Genomic DNA, 17,537 nt, shown 5'->3' with positions numbered 1-17,537 from the left:
GATTGGCCACATTCCAGCTTCATGAAAGGACCTAATGATTGTTCCTTTCTTGAACGTCTGCTGGCGGATTTCGTTCAAATCCTGAAAGAATTGAAGCTATATTATAATCAATATCAAGATTACGCATAGCATATTGAATTGCCTTCTTGTGCCAGTGTTTATAAGGTTGAAAAACACCAACATCAAGTGGCTGCATAATGTGCGTAAGATGCGAAGGAAGCGGATATGGATGGATATTCATTGAAGTTGCCCGTATAACGAACTCTGGTATTGTATGACTGATATGGCTGTCCATAAGGAGGACCTTTAGAGGTTTATCAGGCCCAGCTCCTGTATGAATGATAAAATGCTCCAAATATAGCATTGCGAGCTCGCTATTGGTATATCCTGAGTCTGAAAGTAATACAAGCTCATCGCCAGTCAATTTCTCATAATACCAAGATGCCATATGTTGTCGTCCTTGTACAATGATAATTGGTGAAAGCACTTGTCCAACAGCACAGGTTGACTCAATCACGGTAATAGATTTGCAGTTTTCAGCCATTGGAACATACATCTTTAATAGTGTCAGTTTAATTGTATTAAGTTACAAGTACTGAATTATACATACTTCTGTAATAGATACAGGAACTATTACATCCTCCCCTGGTGCTACTCCAACACGAAAACCAGTCTCCAAAGTTATAAATATCCTGTGGCTGGATATTGTGTTGAGTACACCATGCCAAATACACTCCAAACCAGTCTTGTACCGCAGAAATATCATGGGTCGTAACTCGGACTCGTGCAATTGGCTTCGACAACTCGAAAGAGGATCGAAGAGCTCTTTATAAAGCTCTGAAACCAGCGCCATGAAGGTGCTGGTTTAGGCGGTATTTCCGCTGCCCGCAAGTGGCCAATTGCTGTAAAAACCATCGCTTTTGACGCCCCATAGCCCGCAAAATATGAATCCTCTACATATTTGTATATAGCCTTGATTTGTGCCTCTGAAAGTATCTTATTCTGGCCTCCGTAAATAGGGTTTGGTGCCTGGGCTTTGAGTTTCGCTCGTCGGAGGTTCGTATTGAGGGTCTTCGCATTTATATTGAATATTCGTGCAGCGGTTATAGGCTTTTCTGAAGGGTTGTCGCGGAGGAATTGGAGGGCATCATCCATTGTATTAGATTTCAAGTAGGACGACGAAGCAGTTTTGTCACAAGTGTATAGATGAAAGGGAGAAACGTATATAATTTGTGTGTAAATCTCTTCTTCGGCTATGTACAAGACCCCTGGCGGGCTTCATCTCGCTTTCGGGCTTCAACTCGCTTTCGCCGACCACCTGTAGGGTGGTCGGTGCGAACACCGACGATTAAATGAATCAACCAAATACACTGCTCTCCGGTGGGTATTTATCAGCACTATCATAACGTCGCATATGGAGATTCTTACCACTTCGGCTCGTCTCTCTCCAGCGCCGGACTCTACAATGCATTTGCATCTCCGAACGGGTTGTCATCGTCTTCTTCCTCGACTGAATCATAGTTATCCACAACCGGTGGTGCCGCAGTGCGAGGGGATGCCGCAGGTGCAGGGGCCGCGGAATCTGGGCTAATTTTTAAACCAGCAAGTTCTGCAGCTGCCCCGTCGACTGATTTACCCTTTTTTTGCAGCACTTTGAGCATCTCTTAGCGCAGTTCAATAGATCCAACACAGATTGCTTACTTCGGTACGCATGTGCCTGTTCAGCGAGTTCGTCGTCGGAGTCACTGTCTGCATCGATGGAGCTGTCCAGTTGCTCAAACGTCATGAGCGCGGTGACGAGTTGGTCGTTGGCTTGGATGAGGGCTCCAAGCCATTCTTCAGCTTCAATGTTTTGAATCTTCACATATTATAAGCAATCAAGTCAGTACAAGAGGAGGTTACTCACATAGCGAAGAATGTGCCTTCGGAGTAATTTGCAACGCTCAAATTGAGCAACGCAAGCTTGGTTCTCCGAGACACGCTCCTCCTCTCGATTGATCCTCTGCAACGCGTTGAGGAGGTTGATAGAAGCAACTGAGGACTCAGCAATGTTGGTCTTCATGTTGCCTTTCTCTGCCTCAAGGTTAAACCGCCCACTCTTGCTCTTCGGCCCCTTCTTTGATTTCTTTGACTTTGTTGGTGTTGTTGATCCAAATATGCTACTGCTGATACTAGAGCTGCTTGGCTTGGGTTTATGGCTCTTGGCTGCCACTCTGGGGATTGGCGAAGGAGCTGCGGAACTGCTGGCAGCCTGCTCAGCCTCGTCATCCTCCTCGTCTTCGAATGGGTCCCGCTCAGTTTCCTTTAGTACTTTGGATCTATCTTGAGTGACTACCTGCTTCCGCTTTGGAAGTTCCTTTATTATGTCAGCATAATGGCTGCTAAAATGTTGATGTTAACTGTACCTTGTTCAAGCGAGCAATCCTTTCCAATCCGGGCGTGCTCTTATAAGTATGCCCCCAACCAGCAAAGAGAACTTGGCATCTAGCCCGTACTTCTTTCTCCGACATGGGCGAGTTTGCGCAGACTCTCAATCTCTCAAGAAGAGGTTCATCGACAAAGGCTCGCTGAAACCGTGACCCTGCATTTTGCATGAGGCCATCAAGGATGGTAAGTGCTCGGAGTTGGCGATGGAGGTTGCCATACTTCAGTTTCTTCCGGATAGCTCTCGCGGCTTCCGCAGGCCCTGTTGCTTGCAAACCGATTGCTTCAACTAGATCCGGGATCCCGCTCAGGTCATCTTCCTCGAACTGCTCACTTGTGAGGCGCTCAATGGCGACCGTAACCGAGGAGTATGGCTTTTTCTACAGCCATCGTTTCTTGTCAGAACCGGACGATTCTATATGACTCTTCATACTGGAGTCTACCACTTGGATGTAGATATCACTGGATATAGGAGAGCCGGCGGGGAATATGGCATATCTAAATACCTCGCGTCCACGCCTCTAACATCGTGGGGCCCCAGGTTACATCGACTGTATTCTAATGAAAAATAGGGAAAGCTTACAGAGCTGAACATTGTTGATAATAATGTGGTATCCAAAGCTTGCTGAAGATTAGCCAGGCCCTATGTTCGAGTTTCAAACAAAGCACGTGGGTTGACACCGCGCAGTCGGACTTCACTCACCACTACGGCCATATAACGCTGTGGTTCAGAGTTCCAAACACAGTTCAAGATGCAGAGAAGAGAGAGAGGGCAGTGGGTGGTGCTCGTGAGGCAATATCGTTGTTATTCTTGTGTTCGGTATGCTCTCGACCACTATCTGGCAATATCGGAAGGAGCAGTGAACCCTTGTTTATGAGCTGCGGTAACGTGCCTGTTGGATAATTGCTGCACAGCTAACAAGGATTCTCTCTCGGTCCAATGAAGAGGGTGTTTGAGATGAAGGCTATTGATTACAACTGCCAGCGACTTTGCGTTAAGGTTCTGGCACTGGGATGTCGACGATAAGGCCTAAATAGGCTAGGGCGGTACTAGGCCGTGGCGGGGTAGCTTGGCATCTCCAACGTCAAAGTCCAACCGTTAAACTTCCCAAAGCACATCACAAGTGTATTATTGTATGGTTTACGGCGTATCAGTCGTAGGATTTGCAGCTGTTGAATTGATTAACCTTGTGTGTATAATATTGAAGCTTCATTGCCCTAGTGCCTACATGCAAAGTTGACTTGACAATGCCATCAAGGTACCAGGGATGGGATGAGACAGCTGTCAGAACTCCAAGTTCTGTTGAAAATGACCGCCATTTGAATGAGTTGAGGCTCTGTTCTACCAAATACCGTCGCATAATATTAACGGCGGTTTAGATATTTGGAGCCTGGTGGTTCACCCCCCTCTTATCGAGTGCCATCATTCACTCCCATCAACGAGCCTGTGAAGTCAAGCTGGGGGGGAAATGGCGACGCGCTTCACGATATCCCTCAGGACGATGATCCATTGCCTGTTTCCCAACTTCCCCAAAAGCGAAAGCGGCGGTCAACGGCTTCCATTCGAAACAAAAGCGCACCTACGACACATATGAAGAAACCACGGTGTAAAGACGATAGCCCGCTTTCGAAAAGATTCGCATATATACCTACACCCGACGAGCACACTTTACCACAGCCATCCTTGTCGCTTGATCCGAAGAAATCTGCCTCACGAAGGACGAATTCAGCGCTGTCAAAGCAGACCAAAGTTTTCCCCAACACAGGCGTCAGCAAACCAAATGCGCAACGGTCATATGACAACGAGGCACATCTCAAGAAGAGCACAGAATTTACAATAAATGCACCTTCAACACTTGACAAGGTTGCTCAAGCTGGGCATGTTGGGTTGGCACAAACCACCCTTGAAAAACTGGCCGCGTTTATGTTCAAAACACCTGCTGTCGATGTGGAATTGAACCAGGCCATGTTGGGCCAGGCCACGTCATTGAACCCACCCACGAGCACGGCGAATTTAGAGACACACTCATTTGCCCACCAGCAAAGTATAAGAAATGGGGAGATTAACATTCAGCCTTGGCCAGCGCCCGACGATGCATTGTCACCAGTCGAGCATGAAGTATACGAGGGTGTGTCTCATCAAACACCTTATACACATGCAACTTTTGGAGAACCAGAAGACGATTTTGAAGATATTTTTGACGAAACTGCCAATATATCTTGCTCCATAGAAATTCGAGCTTATGGCAACAACACGCCCAAGCAAAATCATTCGGACTCTTTGGAAGTCAGTTCTAGCGTCTACAGAGATTCCGCCTTTGGTACTGAAATAGATAATTCATCAAATACCAGGGACCATGCAGAAGCTCACGAAGGTTGGGATGAAGGTTTAGACGACGAAGATTTCGCTCAGTTCGATACAGACGATCTTGCTTTGCCCGGAATACTCGCAACTTCTCGTATGCTACCTCAAAACTCTTCCGCACAGTGTCCCATTGAGCATGGAAGCGACGATTTTTATGACGGCATTGCTGATGACGATTTGATGGAAATTATGGTGGAACATGAGAACGTCCATAACTATGCTCGACATGTTCGACATCAAGCAACCACATCTCTTAACAACGGCGGCAAATCCAAGCTCGAGAATGCCTCCCGATCCTCTTTGAGATTGCAAAGCACCGACGATGAATATTTCATGGATGATACAGATGAAGCCGAACTGGTTAACCTGGCAGAACAGGATAATCCGGTGATCATCGAGACCCATTCACCTCCAAGCAACTGGACTGGGTCCGACGTGAAATCCCGGGATAGGGAAGTATATGATGAGAAGCTTACCTATTCTTCGTCGATCAAGCACAGTGACAATATAATTAACAGCAATCAGCTACGAGTCCAGCCCAGCGTCGAGTCATTAGCAGAGCCAGAAGACTGGTCCTTTCTCGGCCATAATCCTGCTGTGCCAGAGAACATTGAGTCCCTCCGCAATGAGGCTCTACCAACCGCGCTCCCAGTGACCTCGGGGTCATCTTGTCCCCGGTCAGCTAATGATGACACTCACGAGTATATCCCTCTCACACCTTTCGCGCGCTCTCCATTTCCAGAAAAACTCTCCGCTGGTTCCGTCATCCCAGGCCTCACAACTTTCACAATACTCCGCACATGCTTTCGCATTGGGGAATGCATACGAGCAGGCTCCTTCTGCAACCGCCTCAACCAAGACGTCATCATTGAGCTTTTTTGCCGCGTAACTTTCTCATCTCGAGGGGATGGGACGCACAAGCAGATTTTCCAGTTTGCGGATATTTTTCACAACGGTCCTCCTTTCGTGAATGGCGTATTAGCGAATTACCGCATATCAGCGTTGCAGGAGAGAGAAAGTAGGGAGCTTTTGGCTGGAAATATTGAAGAGCCCGGGATGGTGAGATGTTTAGGAAGGCTGAAGGCACAGGTAGGAGGAACAGGGTTGGTGTTGCATCTGGATAATATCCGCAAGTCTGACTGGGAGGAAGTGAGGTGGACGAGAAGGATTGTGGGTGTTCAGGAGGCGAGGGATACCAGGAGTGGTTTGAGGTCAAAATTGCTAGGTTGATGGTGGATTTGAGGATTATATTGGGCTATTTTTGCTATTTCGGACATTCTGCTATGGCAAGAGGCCAGACTAATATTTCTAAGCTATACTAACTATCAAAACAGACAGATATAGAGGAAGCAGGCTTGAAGATTGGAAGTTATTTGCAGGATATGGCTAGCCACGAGGCCCAGAGACAGCTTAGATACAGGCGATAGCATATAGATAGCCCCAACAGCTCAGCTCGGGAGATCTCATATAAAATTCAAACCCACTCACCACCTGTCCATTCCTGCCTCTCGGACACCAACATCCCACAATCACACTCTCAGCACCGACATCGCCATCCCACCGGCACCAGCACCATCTCCCCGCTCGCACCGATGTTGGTGGTTGCAACACCCAACACCCTTCACGTATACCCGTCTCCCAACCGCGGTTGATCTCATCTACTTTTTACGACATCCTCAGCTGTCCGTCGCGCCGGTCATCGGGCCTAAACCGGAGCTTTATCTCAAGGCTGTGTAACGTGAGATGTGCCAAGGGCGGACGTGAGAGGCAGGGTTGTATTGTGGTGTAAATGTTCCAGGCGAGGGGCAGAGCGGTGGCTAGGAGGGGTGGGAGAGGCGTGGGGTTTCGGTTGGGGGGCGGGTAATTAGGGGACTTTAACCGCTGCTGTGAGGGTATACGGATATTTTGATATGAGAAAAAAATAAGCTAGCTTTTACTTGTTGATGATGTGGGTAATACTTTATTAGAATATTGCATTCTAAACTTTTAACATTTGTAGTTATTCGAAAGCTGGTATGCATAGCCAACTGATCCGTCACAGCTACCTTTCTTACAAAATCTTTCGCAACAGATATGGTAGCTGATGAAATAGGTCATACAGAAGCTTGACAGGCATCTGGCGTTGCGAAGAAGTATATTGGCTACGTAGGGACTGATAATTGGGCCCAGAGGGTCCAAGCCGAGTTTGAGGATTTGGGGTCACAACAGCACCGGTTCCCTACGAAAGAAAGAGACGAAGCCGGGCTGAGTGGACATAGATTTATGTCGAAGCTAGATTAGACGCATCTAATTACCAAGAGATCTAAACCTTCGGCATAGGTTGCGTGCAGAGGAAGAAGATACGTGGATTCGGAGGGAAAATGGACCAGTAGTACCTCAGCAAAATACAGATGACGATTCTCAAACTAAGGATGATCCCCGGACTGATCCCCAAAGCGAAGAAGATTCCCAAACCGATCACCAAAGCAGCAGCGATGAAGAAGAAGAATATGAGTATGACGAGGAAGGAGATAGTGATAATGTGGATCCTCTATTACGTAGGAACATCCTCGCAGGAGATGACCAGAATCCTGACGAGGAAAACGTTAGTGATCTATTTGATGAAGTGGAGAGCCCAATGATACTGCCACCAGCGTTGAATTTGCCTGGTCCGGAATTTGTGGCATTTATGTGAAGGAGCAAAAGGAACTTTTCGCACGCCCCTATTACACGTTCCCTGAAGTCTTTTGTGAGAAGGTCAGGGACATGCCTGTCACAGACATCATCGAACATCGCATTCCCACCCTCAGTACGGCAAAACCCCGCATGTGCAACCCAGCCCTGTACTCAGAAGCTGAGTTACACATGCGGGGTTTCATCCGGCGACGACGAGAACAGTCGGTGGCGAGAACGTTTAGCGACAGTGAGACGGCCAGTTGTGGTGATAATACGACTGTAGGGGGGGTGCGATAAGTGAGAAAATACCGCCTTAACCTCAGCCGGGCTTGTTTCTTGAAGCCTAGACATCGTGATTTCAAAGTTAGATGTGAAATTACAGACTCCAACACCGTCTCGGCCACCTACACGAGAGTCCCTCCCTTAGGCTTCTAGGACACCAAACAACCCAATTGAGGCTACTTCGTCTGAATTTATTAAATCTTAGATTGCTAAGCATCAGAATAGCTCCCTAACATCAATTTATGATGCCATTGACGGCCGTTGCAAGAGTTGCAACAGCCGCTTCCTATTCGCAATGCCGCTGCAACCATCTACGAAAATCACTCTGCAAACGCAGTCGCTCGGCGGGCTCGCAATCGAGAATGGCCACCTGCATTTATTGCCAGCTACCAGTTTGATGCTCCACCTCATGACTGCGGCCCTATGACATTCGAGTGTCAGTATTGTGGCGCTTTATTCTTCATTGATATGAAAGTTGGCCAGGACTCAGATGGACCGTTATTTGGTCGCAAGTGCTGTCTAAATGGCGCAGTGCCAGACTACTATCCGTTGCAACGCCCTCCTCCAGCATTGCATCAGCTTTACACTTCACAAACTCCTGAGGCGAAGCATTTTCGCCGTTACATTCTGTCGTATAATAATGCACTCGCTATGGTATCGACGAAATACAATCACGACACTCGGCTCGATAACATCCAGGGAGGAAATATGGGAGAGCGATTGGTCTCAATTCACGGGCAGCTGCTGCATGTGCAAGGTCCATTAATACGGGGTTCGCAAGATCCGAATCCAGAGCGTTACAATCAACTGTTCTTCTATAACTCTGATTATGCAACCGCTGCGCGGTCTGAGTTCTACCCGCAATTGCGACCAGCTCTATTAGCGGAGTTGCACGAGGAGTTGATGCATTGCAACCCCCTTATCCAACGATACGTTACGGCTAGGCTGCGCACTGGGTACTCATGAGTCGAGTAGTAGAATTTCTACTCACCCAGCTGAGTTACTCATATCCCGAGTATTGTTGAATGAGGATTACTCACTTGCCGGGTACCTAGTATAGGTCTTGGCAACCCAGTTATATCACGTGTTTGATTAGTCATTGAAAAGGGGGTGTGATCGTGACTTCACATTGATATCGATATCGTAAAACGCCATAACTCAATAACTCCATTCCCATGTCGTTGATATCCTATTCCACACTATAACCTTTGCCTTTAGGTACCAGGTTACCAGAAGGTTGCCAGAACTTATCTAACCTTCATTCCTGGGTGAGAGACATTTCCATCGATTAAGCCTACAGCTCCATGATTAAACATCATATCCCGCAAACGCCGAACCAATACCATATCCTTTGCCTGAATTGTCACTCTCTTCGCATGAATAGCAAGGAGATTTGTCACTATAACTGTTAGTATGTCCCTGTCACTATGTTCAAGTATCATACTCTCAAATTCTCGAATGAGGAAGCATTCGGCAGCTTCCTGGAGAGCTAGGATAGCAGATTGCTGGAAGCGAAGATTGGACTTGAAGTCTTGTGCGATTTCCCTAACAAGACGCTGGAATGAGAGCTTTGGAATAATCAGGCGAGTATCAAGTTGCTGTCTTCTGATATCGCGGAGAGCCTTGGTGCCTATATGTTTATTAGAGAGTTCTGGTAATCCTCTGGTAATCCTCTTACCAGACTTTGCACGGCGCATGGCCTTCTGAGCATGATTGTTGCAAGCTTGAGATGAGCGAACTGGAGCTTTTCTTGCTGTGCGCACAGCCTTTTCCTTTCCCTTTCCCTTTCCACCAAGCCTAGAGCCAGCCTGTAATCCAAGTGGCATCCTTGGTGCTGTGCCGCCAGTTGATCTCCTAGCAGTTTGCTTAATACGAGCCATTTGCTAACATTAAGATGAGTTAGTGAAGTATACACAAGACAAAGAAGTAGATCAAAAGATATATGTACTTACAGTGAGTTTGTAGCAAGGATGTTGTAGAAAGAGTAAAGAAAGAGGTAGAGGTTGAAAGGTATGTGTTTTATTTGAAGGTACGCGTTGTAGTGTTGTTTAGAACAGTAATTATTTGCAGGTGAATATTCCTTGACGAATATAATTGTTTGCAACTTTAAAAAAACAACAACCTTACAACCAACCACCTTCCTTGGTTACGTTCCGATCTACACATTCTTCTTCTCTTTTGCGCTTTACCTCTTCACTAGGACCTCAAGTAAGTTTATTATCTTGATTCTACAGTCAGAACTTCTGATGATCTTCTGCTAATCACGTGTTTAGCATGGCGAAACGCAAGGCACCTGAAGAACTCTCCACTAATTTGAATACTATCAAAGCTCGCAACCGCGTCTCCAACCTTACTGAAGATGAGAAGGCTGTTCATTTAGCACTCAAGGCTGACCATGGCGATCTGAGCTACTACTTAAAGAAGTTATACAAGTCTGCAAAGTATATCGCTGCCTCTGCTGAAGACAAGACACGTCTACAGAATGAATTGAAGGTTGAGCGTATTCGTGTTCGGTAAGTTCCTTCTGGTAATCTCTGGTAGCCTTAATCTAACTATAAACAGGACTGAAAAGGGCACCCATGCATCTTGCATTGCGAATCAGAAAGTCAAGAATACTAGCGCCCCTTCTTCTTCTCCACAAGCCCCACCATCTACTCCGCCACAACTTCTGTCTGAGCTTGCTGCATTTGAGGGTATCACCAGTATCCCAATCGATGACGATCATAACAGCGAATGGGAGGATACTGAGGTTGAAGACGATTTAGAGTTGGAGCTTATGTTACGGCGCGACGATATTTTAAATGACGAGGCTGTTCTACCAGATGAGCTTTCTGATGAAGAGATCGCTAGCATCCAGGCTCTCTTAACTCAAGCACGCATTGATGTTGGTACCTCATAGTCTGGTAATCTTCTGGTAATCTTCTGGTAATACTAACGGTTGATAGGCCCATGAAGAGTCCAATTTCCGCAAGTGGCAACATTTCTGGGATAGCTGTATCCGCTCATATACGAGAAAGGCTGGAAAGCTGAGAAAGAAGCCTGAGCATCTCTTTGAATATATGCCATGGATTGATGTAGAAGAAGGGTACGTCTCTGATCATTCTAGCAATCTTCTAGAGATACTAATTGTTTATTATAGCACTTTTCACAACGTTATCCCACCACATAAATATTTCTGTTTGTACGAGCAGGCAGTTTGGACAAACTTTACAGCTTGGAAGTTTGGAAAGTGGGCCCAATTACCAGGACCTGCGCAGTGGTACCCAAAGTCTTACAATCTTGTCGACAACGGATGGTTACAAGTCTCCACTCATAGTTCTAGCTTCAAAGAGGCGTTCTTACTTGTCTACTCTAAGAAATTTGATAAGGAAAAGTGGGCTAAGGTATCAGCTGCACAGGATATGTTGTTTCTGGAGTTAGAGTAGAGGAGAGAAATGGAGTATTTGATTTTCCGACGCGAATAGGGGCTATAGAGATTTAAGTATTTCATCGTAGCCAGACTTCTGGTAATCTTCTGATAATCAAACAATTTGCTACTTGCCAAATGTCATCGCAATATTCAGAGTTGTTTGACTCTGACAATCCTATTTCTAATATATTCTCAGACTCTCTTCCCTCTTCTCAACGACTACCTTCATTAAATCAAATCCCTGCGGGCCTCGAATATACTGGCAAATTAAACCAATTCATCAAATGGACTAAGGATACACACGATGTATTCATTGAGTGGTGGAAGCTATCACGATGGTATGAACAACACTCAGATCATACTACAAAACTCCTTACGAAGATTGCATGGGATTCAACCAACCGGAGTTCTCAATACTGGAGAATTTATCACCAAGGAGCAGACCGGCTTTCTGGAGAACCATGTGTCATTTGTACCTATTGTTCGAAGGCCCTTACGCATCCTGCAATCAAGTCTGCTGGCCCAAAGTCTATGGCAACACATCTTGCATCAGACATTTGCAAAAAGAAGTCACGGATGGGTAAGGATAGTCTCTATCAAATGCGAATCAATCAGATGCGACCTCAACAGGTAAGGATTACCAGATTATTACCAGAATTATATAGGCTAATATCTATAATAGGATCATATTCTCACACAAGAGGCATTTTACGAACAAGTTCTATACACAGTTATCTCAACTCATAGCTCGTTCCGCTCAGTCGAGGATCCTGAATGGAAAAGGCTTGCTATCTTACAGAATCCTCACTATCCACTACCCTCAGCAACAACTATTCGAAACCTCTTAACAACAAAGCTCACACAAATCGAAGAAGAGATGCTACAAGATGTTGTTCCTGGTTCAAAGATTGCATTATCGCTCGACTGTTGGTCAAGTGTTACTCGACTTTCATTTATGGGTGTTATTGCATCATTTATCGACCGTCATTGGAAAATGCAAGAGGTCTTGATTGGGTTTGAACCTATATATACAGAGCATACTGGTGCTGAGTTATGTGGAATACTTGAAAAAGTTATCACAAGGCAGCATTTAGAAGGACGAATTATATCCATTACGACTGATAATGCGTCAAACAACACTTCAATGATGAGAGATGTGGAAATAATGCTTAATAGTATTGCAGACAACGAGCATTTCATTGGAGGAAAAGTACAACACATACCCTGCCTAGCTCAGGTTATTCAACTTGCCCTTAGTGCTCTCCTTGGTCGAATCCGGATTACGCCAACAAATCAAGAGATCTTAATGAACTGGGAAGAAGAGAATCAGATGGAGGGCCTTGCAAAGTTGCAGAAGGACAAGGGTATTGGATTTACACTTGGAAAGGTATATATTCTCTTGTTAGTTCTGGTAAACTTCTGGTAGTCTTTTCTAATATCTCATAGCTCCGGAAGCTCACTATCTTTGTTAATTCAAGTCAAACTCGAAGGAACAGGTTTATGACTTTGCAAAAGGCAAACATGAACCGGGGTCAATCATCTCAGAGGCTTCTTCGACTTATTCAAGATGTATCAACTCGATGGGATTCGACATGCCATATGCTTCTGCGAGCACAGCAACTCAAGTCAACAATCAATCAATATACTCGAGGCGATCATGGTGCTCACATGTTCAGACTTAGCGAGCTAGAATGGAAGCACATCGAATACATCATTGATCTTACAAGGCCATTCAACTTCTTTACAACAAACATTGGATCGTCAGCCGGACCTACTGTCTGCTATACACTTGGAGTATATCAAAAACTCTTATCAACGCTTGAAGGAACTCGGCACCGGCTACGGCATAAGACATATCCATGGGCAGCAAAGATGACTTTAGCAATCGATGCTGCAGAGAAGAAGATTAGGAAGTATTATAACAAGCTATACACAAATACTGGATCTATCTTCGCATTTGCTAGTATCTTAAATCCTAGTGTGAAGCTCTCACACTTTAACAAAAAGGTTTGCAAGCTTGACTTTTCAATACGAAATTGGGAGACAGAGTTTGAACAACAGTTTAGGACTCTTTATAAAGAGCAGTACTCTACAGTGCGAGTTGCGAGTCAATCAGGATTACGAGATGCAGATATGGATCCATTAGCCTTAGTATTGCAGCAAAGTCAGACATTAAATGGGACTCGGGGCCAGCGAGAGGAATATGTGAATGAGGCTGATCTCTATCTTGATGCTCGTAAGTTTCTGGTAATCTTCTGATAATCTTATTCTAACTTGTATAGCACATATCTACACAAAGATATTGCTATTTTGGCAACAAAAGGAAGAGCAATTTCCTGGTCTATCAGCAATGGCTCGTGATATACTTTGTATTCCTGCTGCTGAGTCTGGAGTTGAGCGAGTCTTTAGTGCCGCAAGGGACGTATGTGGCCACCGACGTGGTCAACTTAATCCTGAGACGATTAAGAGTATTATGCTTATATATTACTCTCGACAATACAAGAATCGTCAAGGTCATCGTGACAAGCTTGCAGATATGATGGACGTCGTTGATATGACTGAGGAGCAAGTCGAAGAAGAGTATGAGGCACAACGACAACGGATGTGCAATTCTATCGAGTTACAATATATCAGCGATGAAGAAGAACCACGATCAAATACACATATCCGAGAGACATATTCAAAGGTACAATATCCTCCGTTTAATCCTCAGCGGCCACAGCAACAGCAAGACTTATCACAAGCTGCACATGAAGAACGACAAATGCGCTACCAACAAGGTGAAGAAAGAGATAGGGCTGACCGTCTTAACGAGACCTTATACGACATCCCAGATGACGATATCCCAGATAATGAAGATATAAGAGAAGATGGTAATAATGAGGAGCCTATACTTCCAACTATTCATGACGATGAAGATAAGGATATGCCGTCCTCGCCACCAACGCCTATCCAACGCCCTCGGAAGACTGGAAGAGATCTACTTGATATCTTTCAAGCTACTTGTCAAGACCCTATAAATACTTTAGGTATTAGTAGGTCTGGCCGGCCTCATCAAGCAAGGTGGAAAGATGTTCTTGAGCATATATAATATAGTGTTCTGATAATCTTCTGATAATCGTGGTACTTAGATAGAGGAATATACGTGATTCGTTCTCACAGCTTATTAGAGATGGTAGAGTGATGCTGATAAATGTAATACTTTAAGTTAACTTACAACTGTAACCATAAAACAGTATTAATCGTATGAGGGACTGTTCACGTAATGCATATATCTTACACGTGACAGCCGAGTACTCACTGGGTTTTTACAGAGTAACTGAGTATTGGCCTCACTCACCGAGTCGAGTGAAAGGTTCAGCTACTCACCCAGCTGAGTAACCCACTGAGTGAGTGAGCCGAGTATTGGGCGAGTAGTGCGCAGCCTAGTTACGGCTCGCGATAGGCTTCGCGAGCAGATGCAATTGCAAGGCGATTTTCGCCTTCTCTGGAATCCGGCTGCGCAACTGATTGTCGAGCGAGGTGCAGATATGCGTCATGAGAATCTGCCAACTGCAGATGAGGTTGCAGTCATCATACCGGATACTTGGGACCAGAAGAGCAGTCGCGATATCATCCTCGCAGAGCGCGGCCCGAATGGCCTATCAGCTGGCAGGCATACTATCAACCCAACGCATGCATTTTATATGCCAGCTCATTTCGTTTTACTGTTTCCAAAAGGCGAGCTTGGGTGGCATTATGGGCTATTTCTTAATAACCGTCCAGATCGCAGGCCAGGATCTAGATTAGAAGAGCGCATGTTCGCTCGCATGCGGTTGCAACCTCGCAATGGAGCTGGCGGCTTTTTTGTATTGTTTCGTGCAGGGCGCTTATTTCAAATGTATCTATGTGATTCTTTCGTTGCAATTGATAATACGAAGTTGCAATACATTCGCAACCACCAAGAACAGATACGAGCGATATTGTATTCCGGTTTATCAGATGCAATGCTCATGCAAGACCAGACAATGGCAAACCGTGGCCGGCGCTATGTTCTACCATCCAGCCATGTGGGTAGCACCCGTTATATGCATCAGTTATATCAGGATTCAATGGCAATCGTTCGCTATTTTGGCAAGCCAACCTACTTTATCACTTTTACTGCGAATCCGCAATGGCCAGAGATTCAGAACCAGCTCTTGGAAGGACAGACGTATTCTGACCGTCCAGATATTGTTGCGGATGTGTTCCATTTAAAGAAGGTTGCTTTCATGGCAGATCTTAAAGCTGGCGTCCTTGGCCCATATGCAGGCCATGCTTGCACAATCGAATACCAAAAGCGAGGCCTGTCTCACTTGCATATTTGCGTCTTCATCGAGCCAGCGGAACAAGGACGCTGGAATGATACTACAACCGTCGACCAGGTCATCTGCGCTGAGCTGCCAGATCCAGCTTGGGACCAAGACGGTTCGCTACGAGGTATTGTAACTCGCGTTTTGGTACATGGCCCTTGCGAAGGCAAGGCTTGCAGGCCTGCAACGCACTCACTCAGTTTGCAACAGTGCGCAAAGCGATATCCAAAGCCATTCCGATCTGCAACCACTCCAAAGGAAGATGGTACGGCTGACTATAGGCGTCGCAACAACGGTGATACCTTTATCGATCCTCATACTAATCGCATTATTGATAATAGTTGGGTTGTACCGTATAATCCATACTTGACTCAAAGGTATAAGGCTCATATCAATGTTGAGCTTTGTAATTCAATAAAAGCTATTAACGTGGTTGTACACCGAGTCGTGAATGTCACCGAGTCGTGAAACTTTTTTATACCCACCACTGTAAGGTATAATTAAACAACCACAACATGTATTAAAACTAAAAATCTGATGAGCTAAGTACTTCTATGACCTCCTGACAAGTTCGTGCATTATGGCCAGCCCCCCCGCAAGTGCCACAATGTCGTACACCTGGTTGCCCCTCATTCCTACCAACCCCTCCAGAGCGCTTCTCGCGATTTATTTGCTCCGTAACTGCCCTTTGGGACAAATCATCATGTGCATCCCCTACAGAAAGTGCACACCCTTGACGGACACGAGACTTTTTAGCCCTCCGGCGTTTGCTAAGAGCTTCGTTTGCTGCTCGAAGGGTGCGGACTTCAGCTGACAATAAAGTCATTTCATGTGCCAAAATCTCTGTCCCTTTAGCTAATGCAGTAACAGTAGCAAAAATGGGGGTTGGCGAGCTTCCTTGGTGCCGTGCAATGCAATTTTTAACTAGAGTAGTCTGTGAGAGAGCATCTATTGGGTTGCGAGGCGTTTGAGAAACCCAAGGATCAGCGTCTATAGAGGGGGGTCCTGTAGGTGTAGGAGTCCGCAACTTGACGTCTAGCTTTGAAATGATTACTTGCGGATCAAAGGGCACTAAACCAGCTCCGCGAAATCCAGCTTTGGCGTTTTGAGTTGTTATTGACTGGTTATAAGCTGCGTGGAAAGCTATAAAAAACTCAACCTTTGTAATATGGTTTATATGAGCCTTAATAAAGGTCTCAATTTGACGCCCATACATGCGTTTAAGAACACTAAAGCACCCAACATCAAGTGGCTGAGTTAGGTGAGACAAGTGAGGAGGTAGACAGAGAGTTATGATGTTGTTTGCTTTGCAATATTCCTGAAACGCAGCTGATTCGTGACTTTCATGCCCGTCTAAAACCAACATCCGATATGGTCCTTTTGCACGACTGCAAGTATGTTTATCGAAGTGATGAAGCCATTCTAGACCTGTCTCGTTGTTGGTCCATCCATTGCTTGTTGGTTTAATTACCCAATTGTGAGGAAGGCCGCCTTCAGTATACCAACTTGAAAGGTGACATTTCCCTTGAACTACTAAAAACGGAGGGATACTCGCGCCTTCAGCATTCACACAAACAATTGCTGTAGCCCATTCCCGATTGCCAGGCTGAACTGCCTTGCCTCTGCCACGTCGATCGGCGCACGTAACAACTAAAGCTGAGCTAATAACGCCTATCATGAAGTCCGTCTCGTCAAAGTTGTAGAAATCGCAGTCTTGGATGCCGTACTTTGCTCTCATGTTCTGCACAAGTTGAAACCACGTGTTACAGCTACGGTAACGTGACGTCATGGTTACAGGACCAGGGCCTAGTAACGTGACGTGTGAGTCACAGGGGGCAAGCGGGGTAGGCTGCCATGTGACGGGGCTAATGGATAGTTGCAGAAACTAGTGGATATTGGATAGTTGAGCTATCCATGAACTATCCTGAATATCTAGCTATCCGCCAACTATCCAGATTACCCATGAGGCATGACGCCACTATATAAGTAGATAGTATTTCCTTAGATAGGAGCTTCGTGCTCAACTCAATATAGTATTCTTTACAATACTGTAACGTGTTACTTGGAAAGC

The 17,537-nt window shown here is 45.6% G+C and overlaps 5 protein-coding genes across 5 annotated transcripts; 3 read left to right on the top strand and 2 right to left on the bottom strand.

Annotated features, from left to right (window-relative positions):
• Positions 1-566: 566 nt before the first annotated feature.
• On the bottom strand, positions 567-3,408 carry LSB5 (Putative actin patch assembly and actin polymerization protein). Its single transcript, XM_024465225.1, has 7 exons — positions 3,128-3,408; positions 3,008-3,045; positions 2,406-2,804; positions 1,907-2,356; positions 1,702-1,858; positions 1,429-1,651; positions 567-1,370 (listed from the first exon to the last, which is right to left on the bottom strand). The coding sequence occupies exons 2-6, from the start codon at positions 3,017-3,019 to the stop codon at positions 1,461-1,463; spliced, it is 1,209 nt and encodes a 402-aa protein (XP_024327021.1). The 5' UTR covers positions 3,020-3,045; positions 3,128-3,408; the 3' UTR covers positions 567-1,370; positions 1,429-1,460.
• Positions 3,409-3,533: 125 nt separating this feature from the next.
• VC83_01549 (uncharacterized protein) lies at positions 3,534-6,607 on the top strand. The gene is made up of 2 exons (XM_024465224.1): positions 3,534-3,752; positions 3,805-6,607. The coding sequence occupies exons 1-2, from the start codon at positions 3,673-3,675 to the stop codon at positions 6,017-6,019; spliced, it is 2,295 nt and encodes a 764-aa protein (XP_024327235.1). The 5' UTR covers positions 3,534-3,672; the 3' UTR covers positions 6,020-6,607.
• A 593-nt stretch (positions 6,608-7,200) lies between these two features.
• VC83_01548 (uncharacterized protein) lies at positions 7,201-7,584 on the top strand (the record flags this gene model as incomplete). The annotated part of the gene is made up of 2 exons (XM_024465223.1): positions 7,201-7,282; positions 7,345-7,584. The coding sequence occupies 2 exons, from the start codon at positions 7,201-7,203 to the stop codon at positions 7,461-7,463; spliced, it is 201 nt and encodes a 66-aa protein (XP_024327236.1). The 3' UTR covers positions 7,464-7,584.
• Positions 7,585-8,102: 518 nt separating this feature from the next.
• On the bottom strand, positions 8,103-9,552 carry VC83_01547 (uncharacterized protein; the record flags this gene model as incomplete). Its single annotated transcript, XM_024465222.1, has 4 exons — positions 8,103-8,147; positions 9,070-9,125; positions 9,171-9,356; positions 9,405-9,552. 4 exons carry the CDS (start codon positions 9,550-9,552, stop codon positions 8,103-8,105), a joined length of 435 nt encoding a protein of 144 aa, XP_024327241.1.
• A 448-nt stretch (positions 9,553-10,000) lies between these two features.
• Positions 10,001-11,151, top strand: VC83_01546 (uncharacterized protein; the record flags this gene model as incomplete). The annotated part of the gene is made up of 4 exons (XM_024465221.1): positions 10,001-10,239; positions 10,289-10,610; positions 10,672-10,811; positions 10,866-11,151. The coding sequence occupies 4 exons, from the start codon at positions 10,001-10,003 to the stop codon at positions 11,149-11,151; spliced, it is 987 nt and encodes a 328-aa protein (XP_024327242.1).
• Positions 11,152-17,537: the final 6,386 nt, after the last annotated feature.

The sequence above is a fragment of the Pseudogymnoascus destructans genome (assembly GCF_001641265.1).
Source record: "Pseudogymnoascus destructans isolate 20631-21 unplaced genomic scaffold scaffold_3, whole genome shotgun sequence".
In the NCBI taxonomy this organism is placed as follows: Eukaryota; Fungi; Ascomycota; class Leotiomycetes; order Thelebolales; family Thelebolaceae; genus Pseudogymnoascus; species Pseudogymnoascus destructans.
The sequence above is the reverse complement of the archived record's forward strand: the minus strand, read 5'-3'. Positions and strand labels throughout refer to the sequence as shown.

Coding starts and splice junctions, on each gene's coding strand:
- VC83_01549 (XM_024465224.1), top strand. CDS start 3,673: ATGCCATCAAGGTACCAGGGATGGGATGAGACAGCTGTCAGAACTCCA. Junction 3,753..3,804: donor AATGACCGCCATTTGAATGA/GTTGAGGCTCTG, acceptor ACGGCGGTTTAG/ATATTTGGAGCCTGGTGGTT.
- LSB5 (XM_024465225.1), bottom strand. Junction 2,357..2,405: donor GGATTGCTCGCTTGAACAAG/GTACAGTTAACA, acceptor GACATAATAAAG/GAACTTCCAAAGCGGAAGCA. Junction 1,859..1,906: donor GAAGGCACATTCTTCGCTAT/GTGAGTAACCTC, acceptor TAATATGTGAAG/ATTCAAAACATTGAAGCTGA.